The sequence below is a fragment of the Perca fluviatilis genome, chromosome 21 (assembly GCF_010015445.1).
Source record: "Perca fluviatilis chromosome 21, GENO_Pfluv_1.0, whole genome shotgun sequence".
Lineage (NCBI taxonomy): Eukaryota > Metazoa > Chordata > Actinopteri > Perciformes > Percidae > Perca > Perca fluviatilis.
Window position 1 is genome coordinate 16700584 of NC_053132.1, and position 23699 is coordinate 16724282.

At 39.5% G+C, this 23699-nt stretch overlaps 1 protein-coding gene and 1 pseudogene across 1 annotated transcript; both read left to right on the forward strand.

Annotated features, from left to right (window-relative positions):
* The first annotated feature begins 2649 nt into the window (after positions 1-2649).
* Positions 2650-12274, forward strand: LOC120551012 (testisin-like). The gene is made up of 5 exons (XM_039788104.1): positions 2650-2727; positions 5731-5745; positions 5893-6061; positions 10344-10612; positions 12059-12274. Exons 1-5 carry the CDS (start codon positions 2670-2672, stop codon positions 12157-12159), a joined length of 612 nt encoding a protein of 203 aa, XP_039644038.1. The 5' UTR covers positions 2650-2669; the 3' UTR covers positions 12160-12274.
* A 2332-nt stretch (positions 12275-14606) lies between these two features.
* On the forward strand, positions 14607-18908 carry LOC120551634 (annotated as a pseudogene).
* The last annotated feature ends 4791 nt before the right edge of the window (positions 18909-23699 follow it).

The window sequence follows — 23699 nt, forward strand, 5'->3', positions numbered from 1 at the left end:
TAAAGAAATAAATGACTTTAGTCTAAATTGGTACTGCTGGTATTGGTATTTCCAGTGTTGGGAGTAACTGGAAAGTGTTACAGTAAGCTACATCAGTTGATTGAGACATAACAGTTACATGCATGATCATGGTGGTTAAGGTTAAGTATGACACACTGTAAGACCACAGTAGGGCTCAAGCATTGCTTAAAATATTGGAAAGGTCACATTAAAATATATCATTTAATAGAACTTAAGTGAATGATAAACTACAATAGAGCGTAGGGCACTGAGCTCTCCTAATACATGCAGGCTGTGACTGCATATAATGTACCGTGCCTTTGCACACGCCTGCTCACGAGCTCAACATTAGTTTGGACATAAGCAGCCTATAATTCATGGCAAAAATAAGACAGAATGAACATATCCTGGATAGACCATAATGGGCCACTATAAACAGCAGCAACCCAAGGGAACCGATTTTTCAATATACACATTTTCAATATGTGTGTTAACTCATTCAACAGTTAGAGAGACAGCAGGACTGTACTTGTTTCAAGTCTGACCTTTAAATTTCCAGAAATCTAAAAAGGTGTTATTCTAAATCATTGAGCATCTTACCTTTATGCACTGACGAAACAAACCTTGCTGACGGAGAAGTCTGTAATCTAACCAGAAAGTCTACCTTCACCTGGCATTATTCAACCTAACATCTAGTTAAAAATGTTTCAAAACAGACAGGATAGAAAAAGTAGTTTCATTAGTCTCTAAAAAGGAATGAGATTGTACAGTGATGAAGACCACAAGGGGTCATTTTTTTAACACCTTGGTTTTTGTACGGACCGAATAAACGAGATATAACGTGTTAATTACTTACATTTAAAAAAGGTGCTGCTGGGCATATTTTATGGACAGTTACACATACAGAGTTACTTTCCACCTCTCCATATCATGAATGTATGGGGGTCCGTGAAAAAATTAGGAAGTGGATGTTAACAAGCAACCAAATAAAACTACATTTGACACATTACATTTTAATCACTGACTAAAAAAACAATACAGATATTGTTGACTGATTAGACTTCCTTATGTATGGAGTTATATATGTGCCTCATTCCTGAGCAAGTAATTGTTAATTGTGTGAACCGTTTTGAGCACAGAGAAAACAAAAACCTATTCCGTGCTCAATAAAATGCATTTGCAGGTTTGCTTTTATCCATATTAACGTGCAATAATAACCCTTCTCACACAGTTTATTCATGTGCCCTCTGAAAAGCTCTTGCTCTGCGTGCAGACAGACGCTACAGCGCTCCGTTCATGTCTCCCTCAACCTCTGCCCAACTCTGACACACTCACTCAAATTGTCACAGCGTAGTAGTGTGCCACAAAAGGTCAGCAAAGAAATGAGAATAAAATTAATTTAAAACCTTAAACAGGGAGCACAATCTTAGTTTTAATGGCTTTTTTTTTTGATGAAGTAATTAATGTATAGCTCCATTTGTCTTTTTGAATACAATAAAGTAAGGTTTTATTTTGGCAAATTTACATTTATGAATCTAAAACTTTGCAAAGATTATTATGAGATTGATAAGAAAATATTCTCTCTCATGTATAGTATATCTGACAAAACCAAATATTACATTTTCCAGTAAAAGTTCAAAAGTTACAGGTAATATTATTCAAGACAAATCTACAAATATCTTGCCACAGTTTGTGGGTATGTATACATCTCCAGAACAGATGCAACAGTTTCAGTATGAGAGTCATAGAAGGCACATCTCAGGTCAATATCATTTTTGAAGTTGACAAAAAAGAAAAAAAAAAGGATCTAACCGGATAGCCCCGATCAATCATTTTGAATGAAACTTCTTTAACCTTATTGACAAAAAGGAATTTTTGTGGGAGAGTCCAAACCTTTTTCCAGCATAAACTGCTTACATGATTTTTTCAATGAGCTATTCCAGGTGAAACAGAAACAAAATCACATTGAAATAGAGCACGGATCTTACAAACGGATGAGTTAAAGGACACTTTTCCAATAGGTGAGTCAGTTACAGCTACAATGAACATAAAACACAAATGTGTTAGTTATATCTATAATATTCAAGCTCTGTCCATTTTGATCTTTAGGTTGTAATATGGTAAACATACACCAGAGTCCATGAGAGTAAAAGAGAAAAGGGTAAAACACATAACCGTTACTTTGACAAAACGTAATGTGACATGTTAGCAATGTTGTATTAGCAACATGTTAGCAACACAGCTGAGACCTGCAATATATCATACCATTGTACTTTCCTGACATAAAAATACACACACACTTTTGAATTAAAGTTACAGTGCAAGAAATTAACAATTATAATAAATACATTTTATTTGTCACATGAAATCGTACCATAAAACGCAGCTTCAAACAGAAAAGGTTTCAGCCTCAATTTAAAAGAACTAATAGTTGCAGTGGACCTGCAGTTTTCTGGGAGTTTGTTGCGGTATGACTGGAAACAGCTTGCTCTCAACACTTTGCCAGCCATTATGCCAAAAAGAGCAGGAACAAGGAACACCAAATACACATACACATACACACACACACACACACACACCCCTAGGGAGGGGTCACTGTACTTATTAGATAAAAGCTAAATCAGCAGGACTCTCTGCGCTTACTGAAGACAAGAAGTTCGTGACAGCACATGATGGCAGCCTGGACTGGAAGGATACTGCTGATGTGTGCGGTCCTCACTGGGCAAGGTGAGCTTTTATACTGAGTTACTAGTTTATTCTCAAACCAACTTGTCAAACCAATACAGCCTCTCTTTTAAAGTTTTTGTTAACAGTGTTAGAGAGGTTTTGATCCGACTTTATGGTCATTTTTAAGAATGTACCTGCAGATTTGGTGCTGGATCGTTTTATGTTGAAATTCCTGTTTCTTTTAAACACAGTTAAAACAATGGGAAACAGTTTTTTAAAACCATCTTTACTAAAGTGTAAAATTATAGTTAATTAAACTTTAATTATCAGTTATTTTACTGTTAAACAATTACATGTTTTAAATGCTTACAACATATTAGCAATATTATAATTAGTGATTTTATCATTAGTGTACTATAAAATAAGTTCATAAATTGACTGACAAGACAGAGTAAAGTAGGGGGCGGCCTAGATGAGATATTTGGATGTGTCGTAACACAGTGATGTACAGTCATATTGGTTATGGATTTGAAAGTTATGGTCCTTTAAATCATATACAAGTCCCTAAATTGTGTGCAAGGTTGAAATTGCAGGCTAGTAAATTTTCAGTTTTTGGTTCACTTCCTATATTTGGGTCACCTAAAGTGAACCGAACTTTTGTGCACATGGATGGGAACACTGAGGCACCTGTTTTTTTTTTTTTTTTTTTTTAAGCGGCCTTCTGTAGCCTGCATTTCAAACTGCAGTAGAGCCTACTAGAAAATGAGGAATTCAAGTAGCTACCAAACACTAGTTATGGTTGTGGACAGCAGGAGCTAGTTTCAGGAAGGAGGTTTAACAAACTTGAGTCTAAACCTGAATTCTGAGTTGATTTACCCTGAGATGGGGAACTCTGAGTTTTCGGTTCCAGAACAGCTGATTTGAGTTGGTTCAATCAACTCCAAGTAGGTTCACTCAGAGTTAAACACGTGCACACCACTATAACAAGGCAGCATGAATGGGGCCATGATACTACGATTCACCATGGTAACAACCACAAAACAAACTGGTCGGCAGAAATACTCATGCGTACATACAGTGAGTTTGAACATATATTTTGTTAAAAAACCAACACAGCGGCTGCTGCAAAAGAGAGAGAATTTGCGTGGGAGAAAATTATAAGTTCCAATATAGTGTATTAATATCGTATTTAATCATAAGTATAATATTACTGGTGAAATGGTAGCCGCCTACTGAACCTATAATCTATTTCATTTAGGTGCAATCCTACAATAATCTTTTATTTCAATGAGTTTACATCATTCACCTGCAATCCTGTGGAACTCCTTTTTAATGGCTCTTACTGGTTTGTGTCCAGGGAATACTACAAAAACATTCAAAAAACGTTTCAGAGCGAGTCACACTCTTCTGATGCCGCTTTGCTACAGTGGCTTTACTAACCTGCTCCGCATCACCAATGTTGTAAATAAAACAGCCGTTTGCAAAAAAACGTAATGCGACACAAGGAATCTGCTGGGATTTAAGAGCATGTCCACGATGGGCGACGTTAGCGATACGAGGACGGATAAGGTTATGTAGGCTACATAACTGATAGACCTGGAAGAAAAACGATACCGTTCAAATAGGTAGGCTAGTATCTGGAAATGAAAATGCATCTATAGTTGGGGCCTCAATATCATCTCCTGACATGTGTTTAACTGCCTGAAAAGTAATACAGCTTCTTCATCAACGGGATCGTTGACAAAAGGAAATGCCATGTTTTGAGAAAAAATAAAAAAATAAAAAGTATAGTCTCCCTAACATACTTAATAAACCAACCCTATTTTTTTATTCATGCAGATAAACTGCACTAAAATGCACCTGATATACTGAATGAATGAGGAAATGAAAGAGTGCTGTGTCAGAGGGAGGAGACTGAGAGAAACTTGAGGTTTATTGAAGAAAACCTGCTCCCGACCAGGTTAGGTTCAGAGACTCGGTTACCATAGTAACTGACTCGGAGGTTAAGTTACCTCTCTTTCTGAAACAGAAAGCCCAGAGTTTCCCTCATCTCAGGGTTAACAAACTCAGTTTTCACTAAACCTGCTTTCTGAAACGGACCCCCTGGACAGGAGTGTTGAACAACATTAGCTGTTCACTGAATATTAGTGTTAACCACCCCACCTATTTCCAGTACTTGAGGTAATTTCCAGTACTTGAGGTAATTAGTATGCATTGCTCCTGGGTTGTCGTGACCATCACCTGCATGGACTGGCTTGGTTTAAATTGACAAAAGAAGTGTTTAACGGTGTCAGGTAACCCAGGTCTGACCCTGCCAGACCTGGGTTTCCTGTAACTTTGTATAAAACCTGGTCAGAAACTTACTCTAGTCAGAGTGAATTATACATCTTCTTGTGAACTTCTGTCTCCACTGTGCAGTGAATAAAACTCATCTGAACCAGCCACAGAATTGGACCTGAAAGAACTTTTTCTTCCACATTACCAACAAACATCAATATTATGCATAGTCACGGCAAATAACAACAAACCTCTAAACATTTAGACTGGGAACCAGATTGTCAATGGTTTTTTGTACTTTAATCAGAAAAATCTTGGGATGGAGACAGTCCATCTTGCCCATTTTTTTAATTCCCTTTCTTAATTTGTTATAAAACTGGATTTAAAATATTAAATAAAACACTCCACTAGTAACCCTGGGGAAGCCTCCGAGCTACAGTCTTCAGCAATTAAGACTAATCAATTTGGTTACGAAAAAGCATGATAAACAAAAACAACTCATTTGGAATTTTGGCCATGAGATTTCAATCTTTAGTTTTACCAGGAGCGTGAGAGTAAGTGTACTCTTTTGACCACCTCTGGAATTAATATAACTGTCCACTGATGTAAAACTTGCCTTCTATAATTTTTGCACAACTTATTAAATGTCAGCATTTCGTTTGCATGGCAGAGATCAAATACAGCGCCACATTGAGTCAAACTTTGGAAAGGTTTGCTAGGTCTAACATTAAACACACAAACACTGAGTCATACAGATGTCACCAACTATTTATCTCTTTCCTACAGGGTCAAAGGCTCAGGGTAAGCACAGTCCCATGTTATATATTCCAGAGATGCACTGTAACAACAATGAACACAGCTACAAATGAAAACACTTTTAACTTCACATATGATACAGCCTCAATTAACATCATGTGTATTGACACACCAATGTCTTTGCTCTGTCAGATTGTGGGCTGGCACGTCTGAACACAAGGATAGTGGGTGGTGAGAATGCCACAGCTGGGGCATGGCCCTGGCAGGTCAGCATTCACATTAATTTTGCAGCGATTCACATCTGTGGAGGGACCCTCATCAGTGCCCAGTGGGTACTCACAGCAGCCCACTGCATCATAATGTAAGAGAAACTCCTAGCACCTGCATCTGTTGCCTTACTGAACTTGGTGATGGGAAACCCTATGATAGGAACAAAGTCACTCTTCACTATTAGCGAATATAAAATTGGTAGCCATTGCCTGGTTTACGTCACCATTACAGGAGTCTAACTTTTCTTTGTTAGAACAGTACAATTGTTTTTCTGGGGCTACAATGCACATAAACAACACATACATGAGTTAGTCATGTCTATAATAGTAGACAAATGAGCTGTGTTAAAGGTGCTCTAAGCGATGTCACGTGTTTTTTAGGCTACAACATTTTTTGTCACATAGAGCAAACCTCTCCTCATTATCTGCTAGCTGCCTGTCCCCTGAACACACTGTAAAAAAATGCGGTCTCTGTGGACAGCCCAGGCTCCACAAACGGCAACAAAAACAAACTGCGCCAACCTGCACCCCGAAACATAAACCATGTTCCAGCCAATAACCGACCAGAAGGATTTGGGGGTGGGGGTTGGGGGGTTAGTGCACGGAAGGGAGGGGACAGGATGAGAAGGAGGAGGGAGGGGCGAGCTAGCCTCCATTTTGTTTGACAATACTTCGAACGTCAACAAGACGTGATGTCACCCAACATCGCTTAGAGCACCTTTAACGGAGGTAAAACCGACACCATTGTTGACATTTGGGTCAGTTAACCCATTTTGATCTTTAGGTTATAATGACTCTGGTAAACATTCACCAGAGTCCATAAGTGAAAAGAGTAAAACACATAACCGTTTCTTTGACCAACAGTAATTTGACATGTTAGCTTAGAATGTTGTATTAGCAACAATGCAGACCATTAGCCTGTGTTAGTTAGCTTACTTAGCTGTATGCTCGCAGAAAAACTAAATTCTACTAAATCATACAGCAATGATAACAAAACAGCTTTAATAATAAAAAGAGTGCAGATAGATAATGCTCCAACAAGAACAACAACAACTGTGCTTCTTGTGGTTACTAGCTACTACAACACTCAACTGAAACCAACTGAAAGATTCGACTGCCTGACCAAATTAACAGCATGTTGCTGTGACTGTTTTTGATCCCTTCAGGTCCTGAGGTTTGATCCAATTTCTGCACAGAGCAACCCATGGCAATTTAAGTCTGATCCAACCTGAAATGTATTTATTTATTCATTCATTCATTTCAGGTTTATTTGGCAGGGACAATGCACACTAATACATAAAAGTAAAATGTGCCAGAATTAGCCTGAAGGCTATTTTACATCCGCTGTCCCTGGACTGGTGGTAAGAGCTCATCCTAAAATGAGATAAAACGATTAAGCTATCAATAATACATACACATGTGGCCCTATACAATAAAAGTTGATTATACTAATGCTAACAGACAATAACATAAAAACAAGAACAGTTGGGTGAGATCAACACAAATACACACACAGCTGAACTGTCCGACCAGATAAACAGGGTGTAATAACAAAGCCATACATTGTGGACATGAACAAAAACATTGCTAGGACGATAACAAGCAACATACTATTTCCCTAACTATACAATAGTGAAACAGACACCACAGGCAGAGCACAAAGAACACAGAGCAGGAGAGACAAGATGGCAGCAAATTTAAGCCCTATTCGCACGGGATAAGTATTACCTAGGGACCTCGTGTGAATTATAAATTACCCACCCACGTCTGATTTTCATCTGGCGCATTCGAACAGGATAAGCGAAGCCTATGATTTTACTCAAATTTACTGACATTAAGCAACAGTAGAAACATGGGTGTGGGTAGCTCTGCTACGTGTGTTTGTGTGTGGTCAGATCTCGAGGACACACACAATCTCAACCGGGTAGTCAGTCATCGTCCGAACTGCGACCTCTCCTATTTCTTTCTCTCACTTTTTTCTCCGGGTGGTGTCAAGCAGGGTCCGGTTAGATGGATAAAACCAAACATTTCACTAGGTTAAAATCTATTGTTTGGAGAGGTCTTGTCATTATCTCTAGATCAGGGGTCGGCAACCTTTTTGATATTAAGTGCCCTTTTCAAAATTTCTTGTTTATTAGTGTGCCATGTTAACATTACATTTTATTATGACATCACATCAAAATGTAATATCCAGGGAATCTGTAATTTTATTCCATAGCAACATTTGATAACATTTATTTCTCATAATCAGGACCTTGTAATTATTATTATTATTATTATTATTATTATTATTATTATTATTATTATTATTATTATTATTATTATTATTATTATTGAAACATGGTTTTAGTATGCAGTCCTGATTGGTGGAAAATGGGCTGACAAAAATATCACTGTCAAAGAGCCTGAAGCGAAAAGTTGTGGAAAAGCCTAGCTTTAATAATGAATGGACTGATAATGAAACGATGCTGTGGCAAAATAATTATAACACAACCAGCATCATTATCGAGAATGAAGAACACGAACATAACGATTGCGTCATTCACGTGCATATTAAGTAGCCACATGTATTTGTTTTGGTCTTAAAATGCATCCATATTTACTGCTCCAGTGGAGCAGATGGTTTCTTCAGACAGCTTAAGTTTATAAGAATTTGTCCAAATTTCAAGATTCCCTGCAAACTAAGAAACAGACTACAAACCGACAGCTTTTGTTTTAGCTTATTTTGTAAAAATGTGCTATTTGCAGAGTATAGAGCTGCGTTTGCGTAAAACAGCGCGGTGGACTGAGCAGACAGAGCATATTGAAATATCGCTTTCTACACGTTTATGCCGGTCTACACAGGTGAGTGCATTGATAAGTATTGGCTTTTAACTCACGAAGGTTTAATTGTAGCCTCCTTACAGTAACAAGACTAGCGTTAGTTCATCTGCCCCAGCAGCCGTTGGTAATCCTCTTTGTATTGTTCCCGGTCAGAGATATGAGTCAGACTACCGTAAATAACAGGTCACGCACAGGCGCCGATTGATGTTTTCCTCCTTTCAAAAAAAAAGTTGTCAAAAATGTTTGCATTTCAGAACCTTAGGAAATGGACAGCGGCCGACACGAACACACACGCCATACTAAAGCCGTAAACTCAGGACAGCGCCACTTCTCACAGATACAGATAGGATTGGAGATGAGAAGTTTAATCAGCTTTGTGGGAAATTATAAATCAATGCCACCGCCATGACCAATCACACTATGTCAGACGCTCCACTTAGCACCACCTGCAATGTTTAATATTAAATTAATGTAAAAATGAACTGGCAGTCTGGCACACGTGGGTGCTCAGTATTTTCCGTGGGTGCTCGAGCTCCGGAGCACCCACGGTATCGGCACCTATGAGGTCGCGCAACTGTGAACGTTGTAATTTGGCATGCGGATGAGAGAGTACTTCAGCATTTCAACCATGATTTCAACACACCAATAACTCTCTTGCACACATATTGCCAGTGTGCCATTGGTTAAGGTCCCTCGTGCCCATGGTGGCACGCGTGCCTAAGGTTGCCGACCCCTGCTCTAGATGTATGATACAAACATAAAAAATATACTAACCGCATGCTGCTATACATGTCATCCATCGCCTAATCATTATTTTTGTCTTCGCACTTGTGGTGGTTTTCATCTCTCTCTTTCTGCAAATTGTATATGATGTATAGCAACATGATCCAGCACCCAAAACACTGTCAAAACACTCCAACGCACCCTCCATTCTTCGCGAAAGATGGATAAAAAGGCGCAAAAGAAGGAAATAGGTACCTTGAAAAAACAAAAAAGCCCCACCAAATCCTGGACAAATCAGAGATGCAGATTCGCACGGGACTAATATTATCACAGGACCTCCGTTTTCGGCGAAATATGGTAGGTCATTTGCGGGGGAATTATTACTTTACAAATTACAGACATGACCGATTCGCACGGGATTAAGATCACAGATAACCTCCGCAATTATTACAAATGACTGGAGGTCACCAGGTAATACTTATCCCGTGTGAATAGGGCTTTAGTGCCTAAAGTAATGTTGACATTGCTGAGTTGTTAGCCACTTCTTTAAGTTATGGATTCAGATTAGAAAAAGTGCACCCAAGACATGGTTTAAGTCAGCTCAGGTCCTCTGGGCTTCTTATGTTGAGTCTAGTTCTGTCCTTTCTTGGAAAACCGGAGTAGAGTGGTGGGGGTCAGTCTCTTGCTTTGCTTTTTTTTTTTAGCAGTCTGCTTTTACTGAACTGAGGATGATACACTGTTACTGATACACCACCAGTCTAGTTCTGATAAAACTTGATGCAACCTGTTAGTTTTCTTCATAATTAGTCTTTTTTTGAATTCATCCAGACACCTTCCTAGTGTATGGATTCTCTACTTCGGAAGAGAGACTCAGTCTGGCCCCAATGTTCATGAGGTGAACCGCACCGTGTCCCAGATCATCGTCCATCCCGAGTACAACAATATGCCGTTCAACAACGACATTGCCCTAATGAAGCTCAGCAGCCCTGTCAATTTCACTAACTACATCAGACCTGTCTGCCTGGCAAGTAACTTCAGCCAGTTTTACAACTCCACCCCCTGCTGGGCCACTGGCTGGGGCAGACTTGGAAAGGATGGTGAGTATTGGCATCACAACCCAATAAAGTAACTGCTAATCATCATGTTACTGTATTGTCATTGTGAGCATGTTAACATATTGACATTAGGATTTAGCATGCACAGAGACATTTATGCTCAACGCATTGTTCTTTGCAGTATTCTCCGAAACACCAGAGGGCGTACAGACAAAAATATCTGTAAATTAGCAAGAAGTAGTAGAGAAGAAGAGACTGGAAGTAAAGGAAAGCAGGCTGCCTGGCAACAGTAGTAAACACATCCATGTTAAACACAGATGTACTGCAAAACATTACAATTATCTACGGTAATCATTAATGTGACTGTTGTTTATCTCCAAATCGAAATTACTGTCTGCCTGTAACACTGAAGAACACTTTCCATGAAGAGTTTTTTTTTAGCTTTGAGAAAACAATCTCTCATGTTTTTCCACACTCTCTAGCAAAATGTATTGAACTAAAAGCGCAGCACACCAGATTACAAAAATTCAGAGCTGCACAACCATGCGCCGCGACTGCTTGCGGAGCCTTCGCGCTGGAAACAATGCGTTATTATGAATGTACTGCCCTAAGAAGCAGTTTGATTGGTTGGGGTTAGGCATTGACCTTGAGTGGTTAAGGTTAGGGTAGCTGATTGGTCATTGCGTAAGCATGGATGTCTGGCCAACAGTAGTGTGTGAATGCTATTGAAGGGCAGGTCTTGCCTAGAAGTTGTGTGGGGTCCATAGTAAATGCAGAAACGACAGCTGTGGTGATGTCATTTTATGGTGCACGCACCTCACGCCTGGAACACCGCGGCGAACATAAATTAAGCTTTACAGAGCTGCTAGCATTACTTTAGACTCTTATCTTAATTTAATTTTTTTAATTTAATTTATACGGTTTATTGATCCCCACTGGGGAAATTACAATCTTGTTTCCTGGCAATTAATCCTCTATCACCCTCCTGTTCTATCGCATAGTTGACAACTCAGGTACAGGGTGCACTGTCTCATGAACAAATTCATGTATATGATACAGGAAGTATTGCATTGTCAGAAGACTCCACAAGGTCTAGTTGGGCTTTGATCAACAAACGTTTTTGACAAGAGATACGCCAAAAAACAAAAATGTCCTTCCCTCTCTCCCACAGAGCCCCTAGTACCGCCTTTGACTCACTGCAGGAGGTTCAGATTCCTGTCATTGGAGAAAAGCAGTGCAGTTGCAACTACCTCCCAATACAAGAAGCAAACATCTCTGACAAAATGATTTGTGCAGGACAAGAGAACAAAGGAGCATGCCAGGTTAAAATAACCAATTGTAATATTTGAAGCAGCTGTACTGAATACTTTTGATTTGTTTTTCTTCTTAAAATGTTAGTCAGTGAGAGTGTGCCAGGCTAGAGAAGACCACTACAGTCTCATTTTGCAGCATTAATTAACAGTTTGGGTTTTGTCTCTCCGTTTTCAGGGGGATTCCGGTGGACCTTTGCAATGCAAACAATCCTCAATGTGGATCCAGGCTGGCATTACCAGTTTTGGACTACCATGTGCCGTAGCTGGTTTTCCTGAGGTTTATGCACGAGTGTCTGAGTTCCAGACTTGGATCATGGATCAAGTGATGGGCGCGAATGTTCACTTTGTGACATTCAGATCCAGTGGCACCGACCAGGACAACAGCTTTGTGTGTCGCAGCTCTGTCTCTGGAAATGCAACCACAGCAGCTCCAAACGCAACTTCCACAGCAGCTCCAAACACAACTTCCACAGCAGCTCCAAACGCAACTTCCACAGCAACTTCCACAGCAGCGCCCACCACAGCAGCTCCAAACGCAACTTCCACAGCAGCTCCAAACGCAACTTCCACAGCAGCTTCCACAGCAGCTCCAAACGCAACTTCCACAGCAGCTCCAAACGCAACTTCCACAGCAGCTCCAAACGCAACTTCCACAGCAGCTCCAAACGCAACTTCCACAGCAGCTCCAAACGCAACTTCCACAGCAGCTTCCAGCAGCTCCAAACGCAACTTCCACAGCAGCTCCAAACGCAACTTCCACAGCAGCTCCAAACGCAACTTCCACACCATCAACTGTTGCAACTGAACTTACAATGGTTGTCATCTTAGTGACACTGTTCCTGCAGCACATTGTAGCGCCATAGCACAGGTTTCAACTTACAACTTCTCACTTTCTTCTGTGGTTTTGGGATATCTTGTCTTTTAAATAATTTGACAAAGATTATATTTATAACATCATAATGATTCTAGCGGAGTTTGTTTGGTGAAAGTGTCGCCACACTGTAGCTTTGAAGCATGGTTTTGTCTCTGTTGTAACATTTCTTTGAATGGCCTATTTTAATGCAACACAAACTTCATTTAACATATATCCTCTCTGTAATACCGATCATTTTTTCAGAAATAATGGCATAAAGCCATTCATGTTATCATTTGCACCACAATATACTTAATACTAAAGGAAATAAAAATAAGACAATAATCATCTGTTTGTCTTTATCGGTCACAATGGGTTAAAATAAGACTCCAAATCTGATGAATAAATAAATGGCTTTAGTCTGAATTGGTACTGCTGGTATTTCCAGTGTTGGAGGTAATCGGTTGATTGAGACTTAACAGTTACATGCATGATCATGGTGGTTAAGGTCACACGCACACACACAATTTTACTTATTTAACTGTGCGTATGCACACAAACTTTGTAAACTTGTTGTTATAACACCTTTGATTTGTCTTTTCCTAAATGGAGACAAGACTGTCTTCCGTAAATAATTTTTTTCCTTTTTGTTAGCTCTCCGTTGTTTGTGAATACAATTGCATCAGTTAATTTTGATCTGGCTAATAATTGTCACATACCAGCCATCAATCCAAAACAACTAATGATTGATGATCCTCATTTTACTCAGAAATTGGGTATCATTTCATGTAAAGGAGGTCTGTTGACCATAAATGGAAAAATTAAGTGTAAAGTTGTGATGAGTTGGAATAAAGTTGGATAAAAGTAGTAACACAGAATTGAGTGATACATTATAATTGTATGCTTTATAAACACGCAAAGCAGACCAGGTCACTTTTGACCTGGGAAGACACCAGGTGTGATTATTGGCTGCCATTAAAAATAATAAAATGATTTCAAACCAGTAACCTGACAAATCACTAATCTATACCAGTCAGTGATTATCCATAAACAGATTCATCTGATCATAACTATAATGAAAATAATTGATAATTTATGCTTATTTTACTCCAAAAATTAGGTATCATTTCATTAAATTAAAAAGGAGAACTCCGGGCAATTTTTACGTTAATCTTGATCTCTATATGTATACGAGTACTGTCGATAGCAAAAAAAACACGAGCCAAATCGGTGCTAGCAACACGGAGCTGCTGCAGCTAATGCCGAGAGCTCCCACTCAGCTAAAACGGCAGTTATGGGGGCATAAGATAAAGAGTGTCTTTATGCCTCTTAACATAAAGCTAGCAGTCCCGACCGGGCATCCTTCTACTTCCTCCCCGCTTCCCTCGCCTGCCGCTGGTGGATGTCTTCCAGAGGACAGTTCATGCTTTCACGGCGAAATTTTGAAGTTTATTCCCCCCTCATAAATAGGTAATTGAGCACTGAAGTGATCCTATCAGTGACTATGTAACTACATGGAAACAGACCAAATGATGCCGGTTTCTTGTAATACTATTACGAATTGCGTTATGGAAGATTAGCTCTAGCTCCATAGTTACGTTACTCCAAGCTTCTTCCCTTGTGAACACCTCCGTTCTTTACTCTTCACATACTACGCTCCGTTGTTTACCTTTTCCTGCTACAACTGAATTCCCACGGGGCTTCAGTGCAAGGCTACAGCTTTCTGTAATGCTAGTTACTTTACAAGAAACAGGCATCATTTGGTCTGTTTCCATGTAGTTACATAGTCTCTGATATGATCATAACCACTACAGTGCTCAATTACCTATTTTTGAGAGGGGAATAAACTTCAAAATTTCGCCGTGAAAGCATGAAGTGTCCTCTGGAGGACATCAACCAGACCAGCAGGCGCCTGTGGATTGTTGTCGGCGGCGAGGTAGGCGGGGGAGGAAAGAAGGATGCCCGGTCGGGGCTGCTAGCCTGGCTAAGGAAACTACCACGCAATTCGCCACTGCAGAGACTCATATTCACCAACGACAGCACACAAAATGGATATATATGCTACACATACACATGGAACTGCTGCGATGATTATTACCGGAGCCTGGCTGAACACACTCACTCATCCCAGAAGGCAGCTAGCAGCTAAGAGGGTAGGTGAATTTAAACAATGGCTAAGTTGCTAAACGCATCTTGTTGTCATGTAAGGGCCCCGTTCATGTTGCACAGACATTTTAATTGCATTTTTTGTCTGTTAAGAGGCACAAAGACACTCTTTATCTTATGCCCCCATAACTGCCGTTTTAGCTGAGTGGGAGCTCTCGGCATTAGCTGCAGCAGCTCCATGTTGCTAGCACCGATTCGGCTCGTTTCTTTTGCTATCGACAGTACTCCTATACATATTGCGAACAAGATTAACGTAAAAATTGCCTGGAGTTCTCCTTTAAGTTTATTTACCATAAATTCCAAAAATAAGTGTAAAAATAGTGGTAATGAGTTGGAATGAAGTTGTCAAGAAGGTGTAAAATAGAATGTATACTTTAATAGGCAAAACAGAGGACAAGTGTGATTATTGGCTGCCATTAAAAAAAAAAAATTGAAATAGTTTCAAAACCGTATCCTGACTAAACTTTGACTTATACCAGTCTGTGATAACCAGCATATGTTCCTGTTGATTGAAACTGTTAGTCAAAATAATTCATAATTTCAGCTTCTTTTTTTAACTCAGAAATTACGTATAATTTTACATAAATGCGTTTTTTTGACCATATATTAAAAACATAAGTGTAAAACTAGTGGTAATAGGTTGGAAAGAAGTTGGCTAAGAAGATGTAACAGAATTGGGTAATAATTTATACTTCATGCTTTATAAACTGGCAAAACAGACCGGGTCAATTTTGAGCAGGGAGGACAACAAGTGCATGGTCGACGGGAGGAAACGTAAGGGTTAAAGGCGGGTACTCTGTTGAAGTTTAAAACTATTGGATATGCCCAGGGCCACTCTGGATCTGCCATAACAAATCGCTAACGTTTGGTCGTGACGTCTGCTTAGCATCGCTAGCGTTCGCCTTAGCCAACTCCTTCACCACTAACGGAGCGAGCTGGACAATCAAACTTTTCCCGAACCCCATGGGGAAGAGGGCCACAACATCATGGCCACCAACAAAACTCAAAGATTGTTCTTGCTCGGGAACAGTCTCACACCCTACTTGTCAAATGTATGACGCATGGTCAAGGAACCCTGGCGTCAAGTTTCAATGAAAGAGGTGTACCCTTGGCGTTGTTTTTCAACGAGGGGGTCCGTCCGTTAGACATTCATATTAATCCCTCACTGCTGAATATCGACGAAAGAAAAAACACTCGAAATCTGTGACAGTTTTATTATTGGTATTTTAGCCCTATAACCGCTGTTTTAATCAACATTCACGAGATATTATCATGGTTTATATGTATTGTTATTATTTCTGTCTATTTAGGCCAGGGAAGCTGGGTTGCTTTTTTGTTTATTTTTTTAACTATAACGCTACATCTATCAACATTTATTTAGATGTTATCATGGTATTAATTTCTTTATTTTGAGAGTGACTCAGTCTGGCCCTAATGTTCATGAAGTGAGCCAGACCGTGTCCCAGATCATCGTCCATCCTGACAACAACACCAAATTTTTAAACGACATTGCCCTAATGAAGCTCAGCAGCACTGTCCATTTCACTTACTACATCAGACCTGTCTGCTTGGCTGAAAAGCTTCTGCAGAGCTGCACAGATGATTTGCTGGAGTGATAGACGCATCTCACACCTCCTGAAAAATGTCAACGCGCCAGTCACCACAGAAGTATGATTGGACATCAGAGCCCAAGTGGGATTTCCGGACTGTTCTGGTCCCAACAGTATGTATAAAATTGCATGCTTGTGCCATGCCTGACAAGCATGAGAGAGGCTCGTACCCCACACAGAATGCACAGGCACACAGCTACAGAAGAATATTAGGATATTAGGCATTAGTCTTGTTTCCTGACAGTAAATCTGCTCTATCACCCTCTTTTCCTCTCTCCATCCCTTTCTTGGCAACTCAGGTACAGGTTGCACTGTCAAATGAACAAATTCATGTTCATTGGGCAGAAAACTATTACATTGTCAGAAGATGTGCTGACTCCTCTCTCCCACAGAGCCCAACGTAGCCTTTGACACACTGCAGGAGGTTCAGATTCCTGTCATTGGAGAAAAGCAGTGCAGTTTCAACTGCCAACAAATCAATATCACTGGCAAAATGATTTGTGCAGGACAAGAGAACAAAAGGAGCATGCCAGGTTAGAATAATAAATGGTTGTCATATTTGAATATATCTGTCGTGCTATACTAATAGATTTAGATAAAACACTATCACTTATTATATACCTGCTTACCAATTTCCGCACCATAATGTGAATGTGCTATGCCAGAGACGGTTTAGAACCGAGACTCCCCAACTTGAGGTAGTTTCCTGTATCTGTGTCATGTGGGCACCGCCACTGCCACGCCTCTTTAGGAGACTAGCGGCAGGCCCAAGTGTATTGATTCCAATGGGAGAAGTGAACGTGAACACAGATTATGAGCGATCCTTTTGTTCCATAGTCACCAAAGTAGATATTGGACCCATTTCTCACAAGCAACATATCTCCAGAACATTCTGACACTAAAATGGCAGACATCAGGAGAAAAATAACTTTGTTTGAGACCTGTTTCTGTCTCAGGACCAAACTCTCGCAAGATTTGGCAACACAGAACGTCAGCCAATGTTCATGAACGGCCCGACAAAACTAATTTCCGTGATGCTAAATATGTCTTTCAGCGGTGTAAATATATAACATAAGCAAAAGAACATAACATTATTCAAATATAACTTTCCATTTAGGAGACTGAGGGCCTGATTTACTAACACTAGCGCAGTTTGCGCTGCGTCTGTTTATGCGAGGTCGGTAATAGCGCACGCTATGCTTCCACAGTTTGCGTAGTATTTATCAACCCTGACACCCATCAGGCAATCAGCGTCTTTCTCCACCCACTATACCGTAAATTGTGCTGTAGCAAAGCGGTACTGGTGCTATGATATGGCTGAGTGCAGACTGCGATATTCCCACTGCTGATGCTATGACTGTTTGAAATGATCCTGATGCCAATATTTGTAATGTAGCGAGGAGTTTAACAACTGCTGGAATGGGATGTGAACGCTGAGTGGGAGATTCAATGTCATCTTTGATTTCTTCCAGTAACTCTAATATTGCACGGCTGCTTGATCTGTAACGCTAAATTATGTTGTGTTCACTGACAAAGTGCGATTCTTGTGTTAAAAATATTTTCAGCCTCGCCTATGTCTTCGTCTTGCTCAAATTACTGTTGCCATTTCACCAGCGGCATAAAGGTCTACGAGGAAACTCTATTGCGGCTGGTTTAGACCTGCTTTTAAGAGGCGGAGAATTTCCCCCGCAGAATAGAGGCGCGCTCTTACTGACAGTCTTTGTAAATACCACGGAATATATAATTACGGGGTACTTTGCGTTTATCCTCCCACCTTTTTGGGTGAAACTCCCACTTTCCCCAAGACCCTCCCACGAACGCATATTGAAAGCGCAACTTGTCTCTTCTCGCTCATGTGGCAGACAATCTGCGATTTTACCTAAGTGCGCCCTGTTTGTAAATAGCCCGCATCGGTTACGTCTGTCTTTGCGACCAATTTGACCAAACGGCTTGATAAATCTAGCCCAGAAAGTGTGTACGGTTTCATACCATTGGCACTGCTTGAAATGCACTCTTTAGTATAAAAGGATCTTTGGCTATGCTAACAACTCCAGTCTCATTCTGTGCACGTTACCAGTAGCATTACTTCACGGCTTGCGTGGTCTCCGTTTTCAGAGGGATTCCGGTGGACCTTTGCAATGCAAACAATCCTCAATGTGGATCCAGGCTGGCATTACCAGTTTTGGAATACCTTGTGCCCTAGCTGGTTTTCCTGAGGTTTATGCCCGAGTGTCTGAGTTCCAGACCTGGATCAAGTGGCGGGCGCGAATGTTCACTTTGTGACATTCAGATCAGTCTCCACAGCAGCTCCAAACACGACTTCCACAGCATCAACCGTTGCTACATTGGTTGCCATCTTAGTGACACTGTTCCTGCAGCACATTTTTGCTCCATAGCAGTTTTGCACTAACAACTTCTCAATTTCTACTCTGTAGTGGTGGATTCTCTTTTTGTCCCTGTTGAAATTATTTTTTGCTTTGCATGCATGTAACACAGCTTCATTTAACATCTACCTGTGAAAACAATCATTTTCATAAATAATGGTACGAACCCATTCATGTTATAAGTTGCACCACAATACACTTAAAATTAAAGCTAATACAGCAATAAGAATGGTCCGTTTTTCTCGGTCACAATGGGTTAAGATACAAAAACTCCAAATCTAAAGTCTAGATCTAAAAGTAAAGAAAATTTGTTGTATTTAGTCTCAATTGGTATTGCTGAGGAAAAAGTAATGACTTGGCATTACATATAATGGTGAAAGAAATATTCAGATCATTGATACAAAACATTACAAGTAAAAATTATGCATTCTAAATTTTACTTGCTCATTTAAATAGCAGCACAACATGCTACATACTCCGAAGCTTGGCCCAATTTTGGGTGTTCACTTTTTTTCCCCCCAGTCTAAAAGACTAAATCTGTAATAATGCATCATATTTCATCATCATTTTACTCACATTGGATAATTAGGATGGGAGTAAGACGTTACTGGTGTATCATATCTACATAAAAAACACACTAAAGGCTGAAAAAAACAGCAGGCTTGGATTTCCTCCATAGGGCTCTCGCAAAGGCTGTGTGGTCTTATGATTCAATTACGATTATCCCGTCAACGATTCGATATCCCGATGCCTCACAAGGTTATTATAGTTTAGCATTTTATTAGTTTTGCTTTCTTTCATTTTGACTGTTTTCAAATGCAGTGCTTTTAATTAGTTTTAAAAGCGGGTTTGCTCGTTTAGTTTTTATTTTTTGAAAATGATTAGTTTTTATTAATTTTAGTCTTAGTTTTAGTCTTTTTTGTAATATGGGCTATTTGTCAGGGCCAAGATTCAAAAAGGTCAGAAAAAGTATTGTGTAATAGCTCAACAAAAACATACAATTTTAAAAATATGTATTCACAATCTATTCAACAATAATGGCGGTACATAAAATTGTCTACACAAGCACAACCGTCAAGTATAAATACAAACACGTAACTCGTGCCAGGAAATACAAAAAGTAAATAGCTCAACAAACTTGGAAAGAAAACATATTGTGTACGAACAGGTGTTTTAAACATTGGCTTCGAATAAAGTGGCAACTTTATGTCAATCAACTCACACTTGTGGAGTCTTTCTCAGTATCAGTAATTTTGTTCTCTCCAACCCGTCTTTGGTGGTCGCTTCCTGCATCCGCATTTAGTAGGCTTAGTAGCCTTACTCAATGTCGCTGTATTTATTATCCTCTGTGAAACAATGAAAAATTGAGAGATCTGCAGGACCCGAACAGAGCTACAATGTTGTCCTAGGTAGGTCTGTAATGAAGCTATATAGTCTATTATGACAAATTATTATCCAGCCAACTACAAATTGTTGTGGTTGATATTGGTCTGATAATACACAATACTAGGGTATTGGTTAAGTTGTACAATGTAGAAGCTGTGAATATAATGTATTCTATCTAGAGGTTGACACATACATTAGGTAATGTTCCACCTGTACACAGTTTCTTCTTTTATTGTATTGCTGCAAGATGGCAGACAACCGTATAGATATTTTTGTCTATTTTAACACTTTAAATTTCACCAATATTTAGAATTAATGCATATTGTAATTACTGTCCAAACTATGTAGCGTAACTATCACACCAGGCCCTTGACAAATACTTTGCTTAGTGATCATTGATGTGATGTGCATGGCTGATGAAGCATGGGTCCTGTTGGCTGCCCTGGACTACCTTGGCAGATTACCCAAAGGAAAAGCAGATGGCTCATTTTAGTAAGTTCAACATGAAGACATATTGTACTTTACACATAGTCAACACAGAGGTAGGAATCTAGAAAGTGATCAATACTATTTCAGAAATAAGTGATAGAGTAGTGATTATGAAAGCTAGAAAAATCTTCCTAGAGTGCAATGGCTTTATTTATTTTTTACCATTGAGCAAAATTCAAACACTAATCTAATAAGGTTCCTTCAAGATCTACAATAAGAAGTCAAGGATGTGAAGGACTACAGCCACATCCCAGCCCTTCAAAGAAGCTGTCCTGCAGAAAACGCTGTTGTCTAGACTAGAGCGGTGAGCCACCAGTGAGCTCAGGAGACCAGATGATCCCAAGAGTCTAGGAGTTGTGTGCAATATTCCTACACCACCCTCCGAAGTGCCGTTGCAGACACAAGCCAGCAAAGAAATACAGTTTGCCTTAGGTGAAACTGAATATGTGAAATATATACATAATTACTTAGTATGTTTGTGTATTGTTGGTGATTGAAAAAATAAAAAATAAAACCGATCCTCATCTTGTGATAAATGACTGACACTGAGTTCCAACTTCTTTTACCAGAGCTTCTACCAACAGGGCCCCAGCAAAATATGTTCAAATATCCATTATGTAGATATGATTTGTAAAAAAAAAAAAAATTAAATTAAAGCATTATAGTCTCAACCTTATTTCCTGTATTCTATAATGAACCAAACAATGGTGAATGTAAGTGTTTATATTAAGTGCATTTTAAAATATAATTACAGTAAAACAATGTTTAAAAAAAAAAAATTACAGGGCAGTAGTAAAAGGACATATTACCAAATGAATAAAAGACCAATAGTTTACAAATACACAAGTTTTGTTTGCAAGGTTTATCAATTTTTTGCTTGAGAGTTAGTAATTTTATTTGATACTTGAGAAGTTTTGCTTGGAATTAAAAAAAAAAAAGCACAAAAATAAAATAATCCCATACATTTGCTCAGAGTAGGCTACAGCATTATATTGGAGATTAATTTGAGGAATAAACAGTTGTAAATATTTACAACTGTTTATTCCACATATATTTTACAAAGCTAGTTAGCTTTAACATACTGTAATGAATACATGGTTATAATAGTCAGCTAAAAGTATGGTTGAAATAGATTAACAGTAATAGATAAATTGTGGGGCTGCAAAAGAAGTACCGTGGTCTCAGCCATGATGGGTTGGGCTGACGATGAGGGCTCTATAGAGCGCAGCAGTCCCGACCCTCCTCCGAGAGACCTTGGTTCCAGAAGTAAATTTCCCCATTCATTTCTCCCATTGAAGTCTGGAAAAATCTGCTTCTCTTAGACATGATCCCATAGGCGCCAAGGAAAAAAGGTTGGGAACCACTGCCATAAGCCACCGCGCACACACCACTGAATAAAGGAAGCTTTAGTTTAGCCAATAGCTAATTCGGCTAGCTGCTAGTTGAGACAGCATGTAATAACTTTAAAAGACCCTCAAAATAAAACCTGAAAATAACAGTTAAAATATTTAACAGCTTCAGCCGGTGTTTAGTTTGAGTGAACAACATTTTAGACTGAGTCAAGCTGTCAGCTAGCGGTTAGCCAAATTAGCTGTTAAGTAAACTAATGTTCAGCTAACAGCAGAAGTATGGAACAGATCTTGATTCGTGCAGTGTCGTAAATCTTTGTAAAACAGGATTATCATCTTGGGCATGCGCATGACGGATCATCTATGGGATCATGCAAGCAGCTCCCGGCAGCTCCTCCTCACCAGCATGAGTTCCACCAACCAGGAGGAATCACTGTGGGATTGTGGGTACTGGAGTATTTATCCAAGACATCGCAAATAAAGACATTTATCTCAAAACAAGGTTGGTGCCCCATGAACTTTTGGCATCTATATGAGCATACACAAATCGCTTAGTCATGTCGTAGCTGGTTTTAAGTCTACCATCAACGGTTATGATTTTATGGCTTATACTCCAATTGTCAATGGAGAAATTGCATTGCATTTTTACTTCCAGAACCCGCTGTGGGCGGGACTGTTGAGCTCTATGGGTTGAAGTGGAGACTGAGGTGGGGCAGTTGAACAGAGGGCTATGGCTATCTGCCTCGTCATGCTTATGCTCAGGTCCTGGATAATGCTAGGCTGGTTAAAGTAGTCGAGGTGGGACAGCTCTACTTGTAAATCAGTGGCTGCTCTGTCATCTCCGCTAGTAACTAATGTTAACCAATGTCAATATTCCCCGCCAGGCTCTTTGCTAGCGAGCCGACTTTTGACAAAAGTCTTACATTATATAGTCTGTGTTTTTCTGAAGTACAAGGTCTCCGCTATCCTTTCCTTTTTAAACAATGTTTGTGGTCCAATTCTGTTGGTTAGTCAGTGATAATGCCTCGCTCTTGCAGTTGGCCCTCCGCCATGATTAGCACAATGAAGGATGTCAGTCACATAAGCCGTCAAGGCAAAAAAATAAATAAAAAGCCGGGAACAGAAAAACATGCAACATCAGTAGGCTATTAATAATAGATTATCATCTGTCACCGCATTGATGCAGAATCGTCCGCATCACAATGCATTGTAAAAATTTATTTCAACAACCCTAGCTCTCACCGTTCCCAAACGCTTGAAACACTGATGTATTTTCACAGCCACGTGCACCAACATGCACATGAAATACAGAGAAACTCAGATTACAACACAATGGTAGGGTCACTTCATTCTCTGTTCAGGACAACATTACTCCACTATATCTTTACATATAAAAATATGCATTTTCTGATACAGTATTAAATGTAGCATACAGCCCCTTTAAAAAGTTGACTACACATATGAAGTCACTTTTCACCTTTGCAGATCATGAACGTACAAGGGTCCATGCAAAAAAAAAAAAAAAACTCTAAAAGTCACAAGGACATGCACATTAACTTAAACATTTACCTGTGGTATC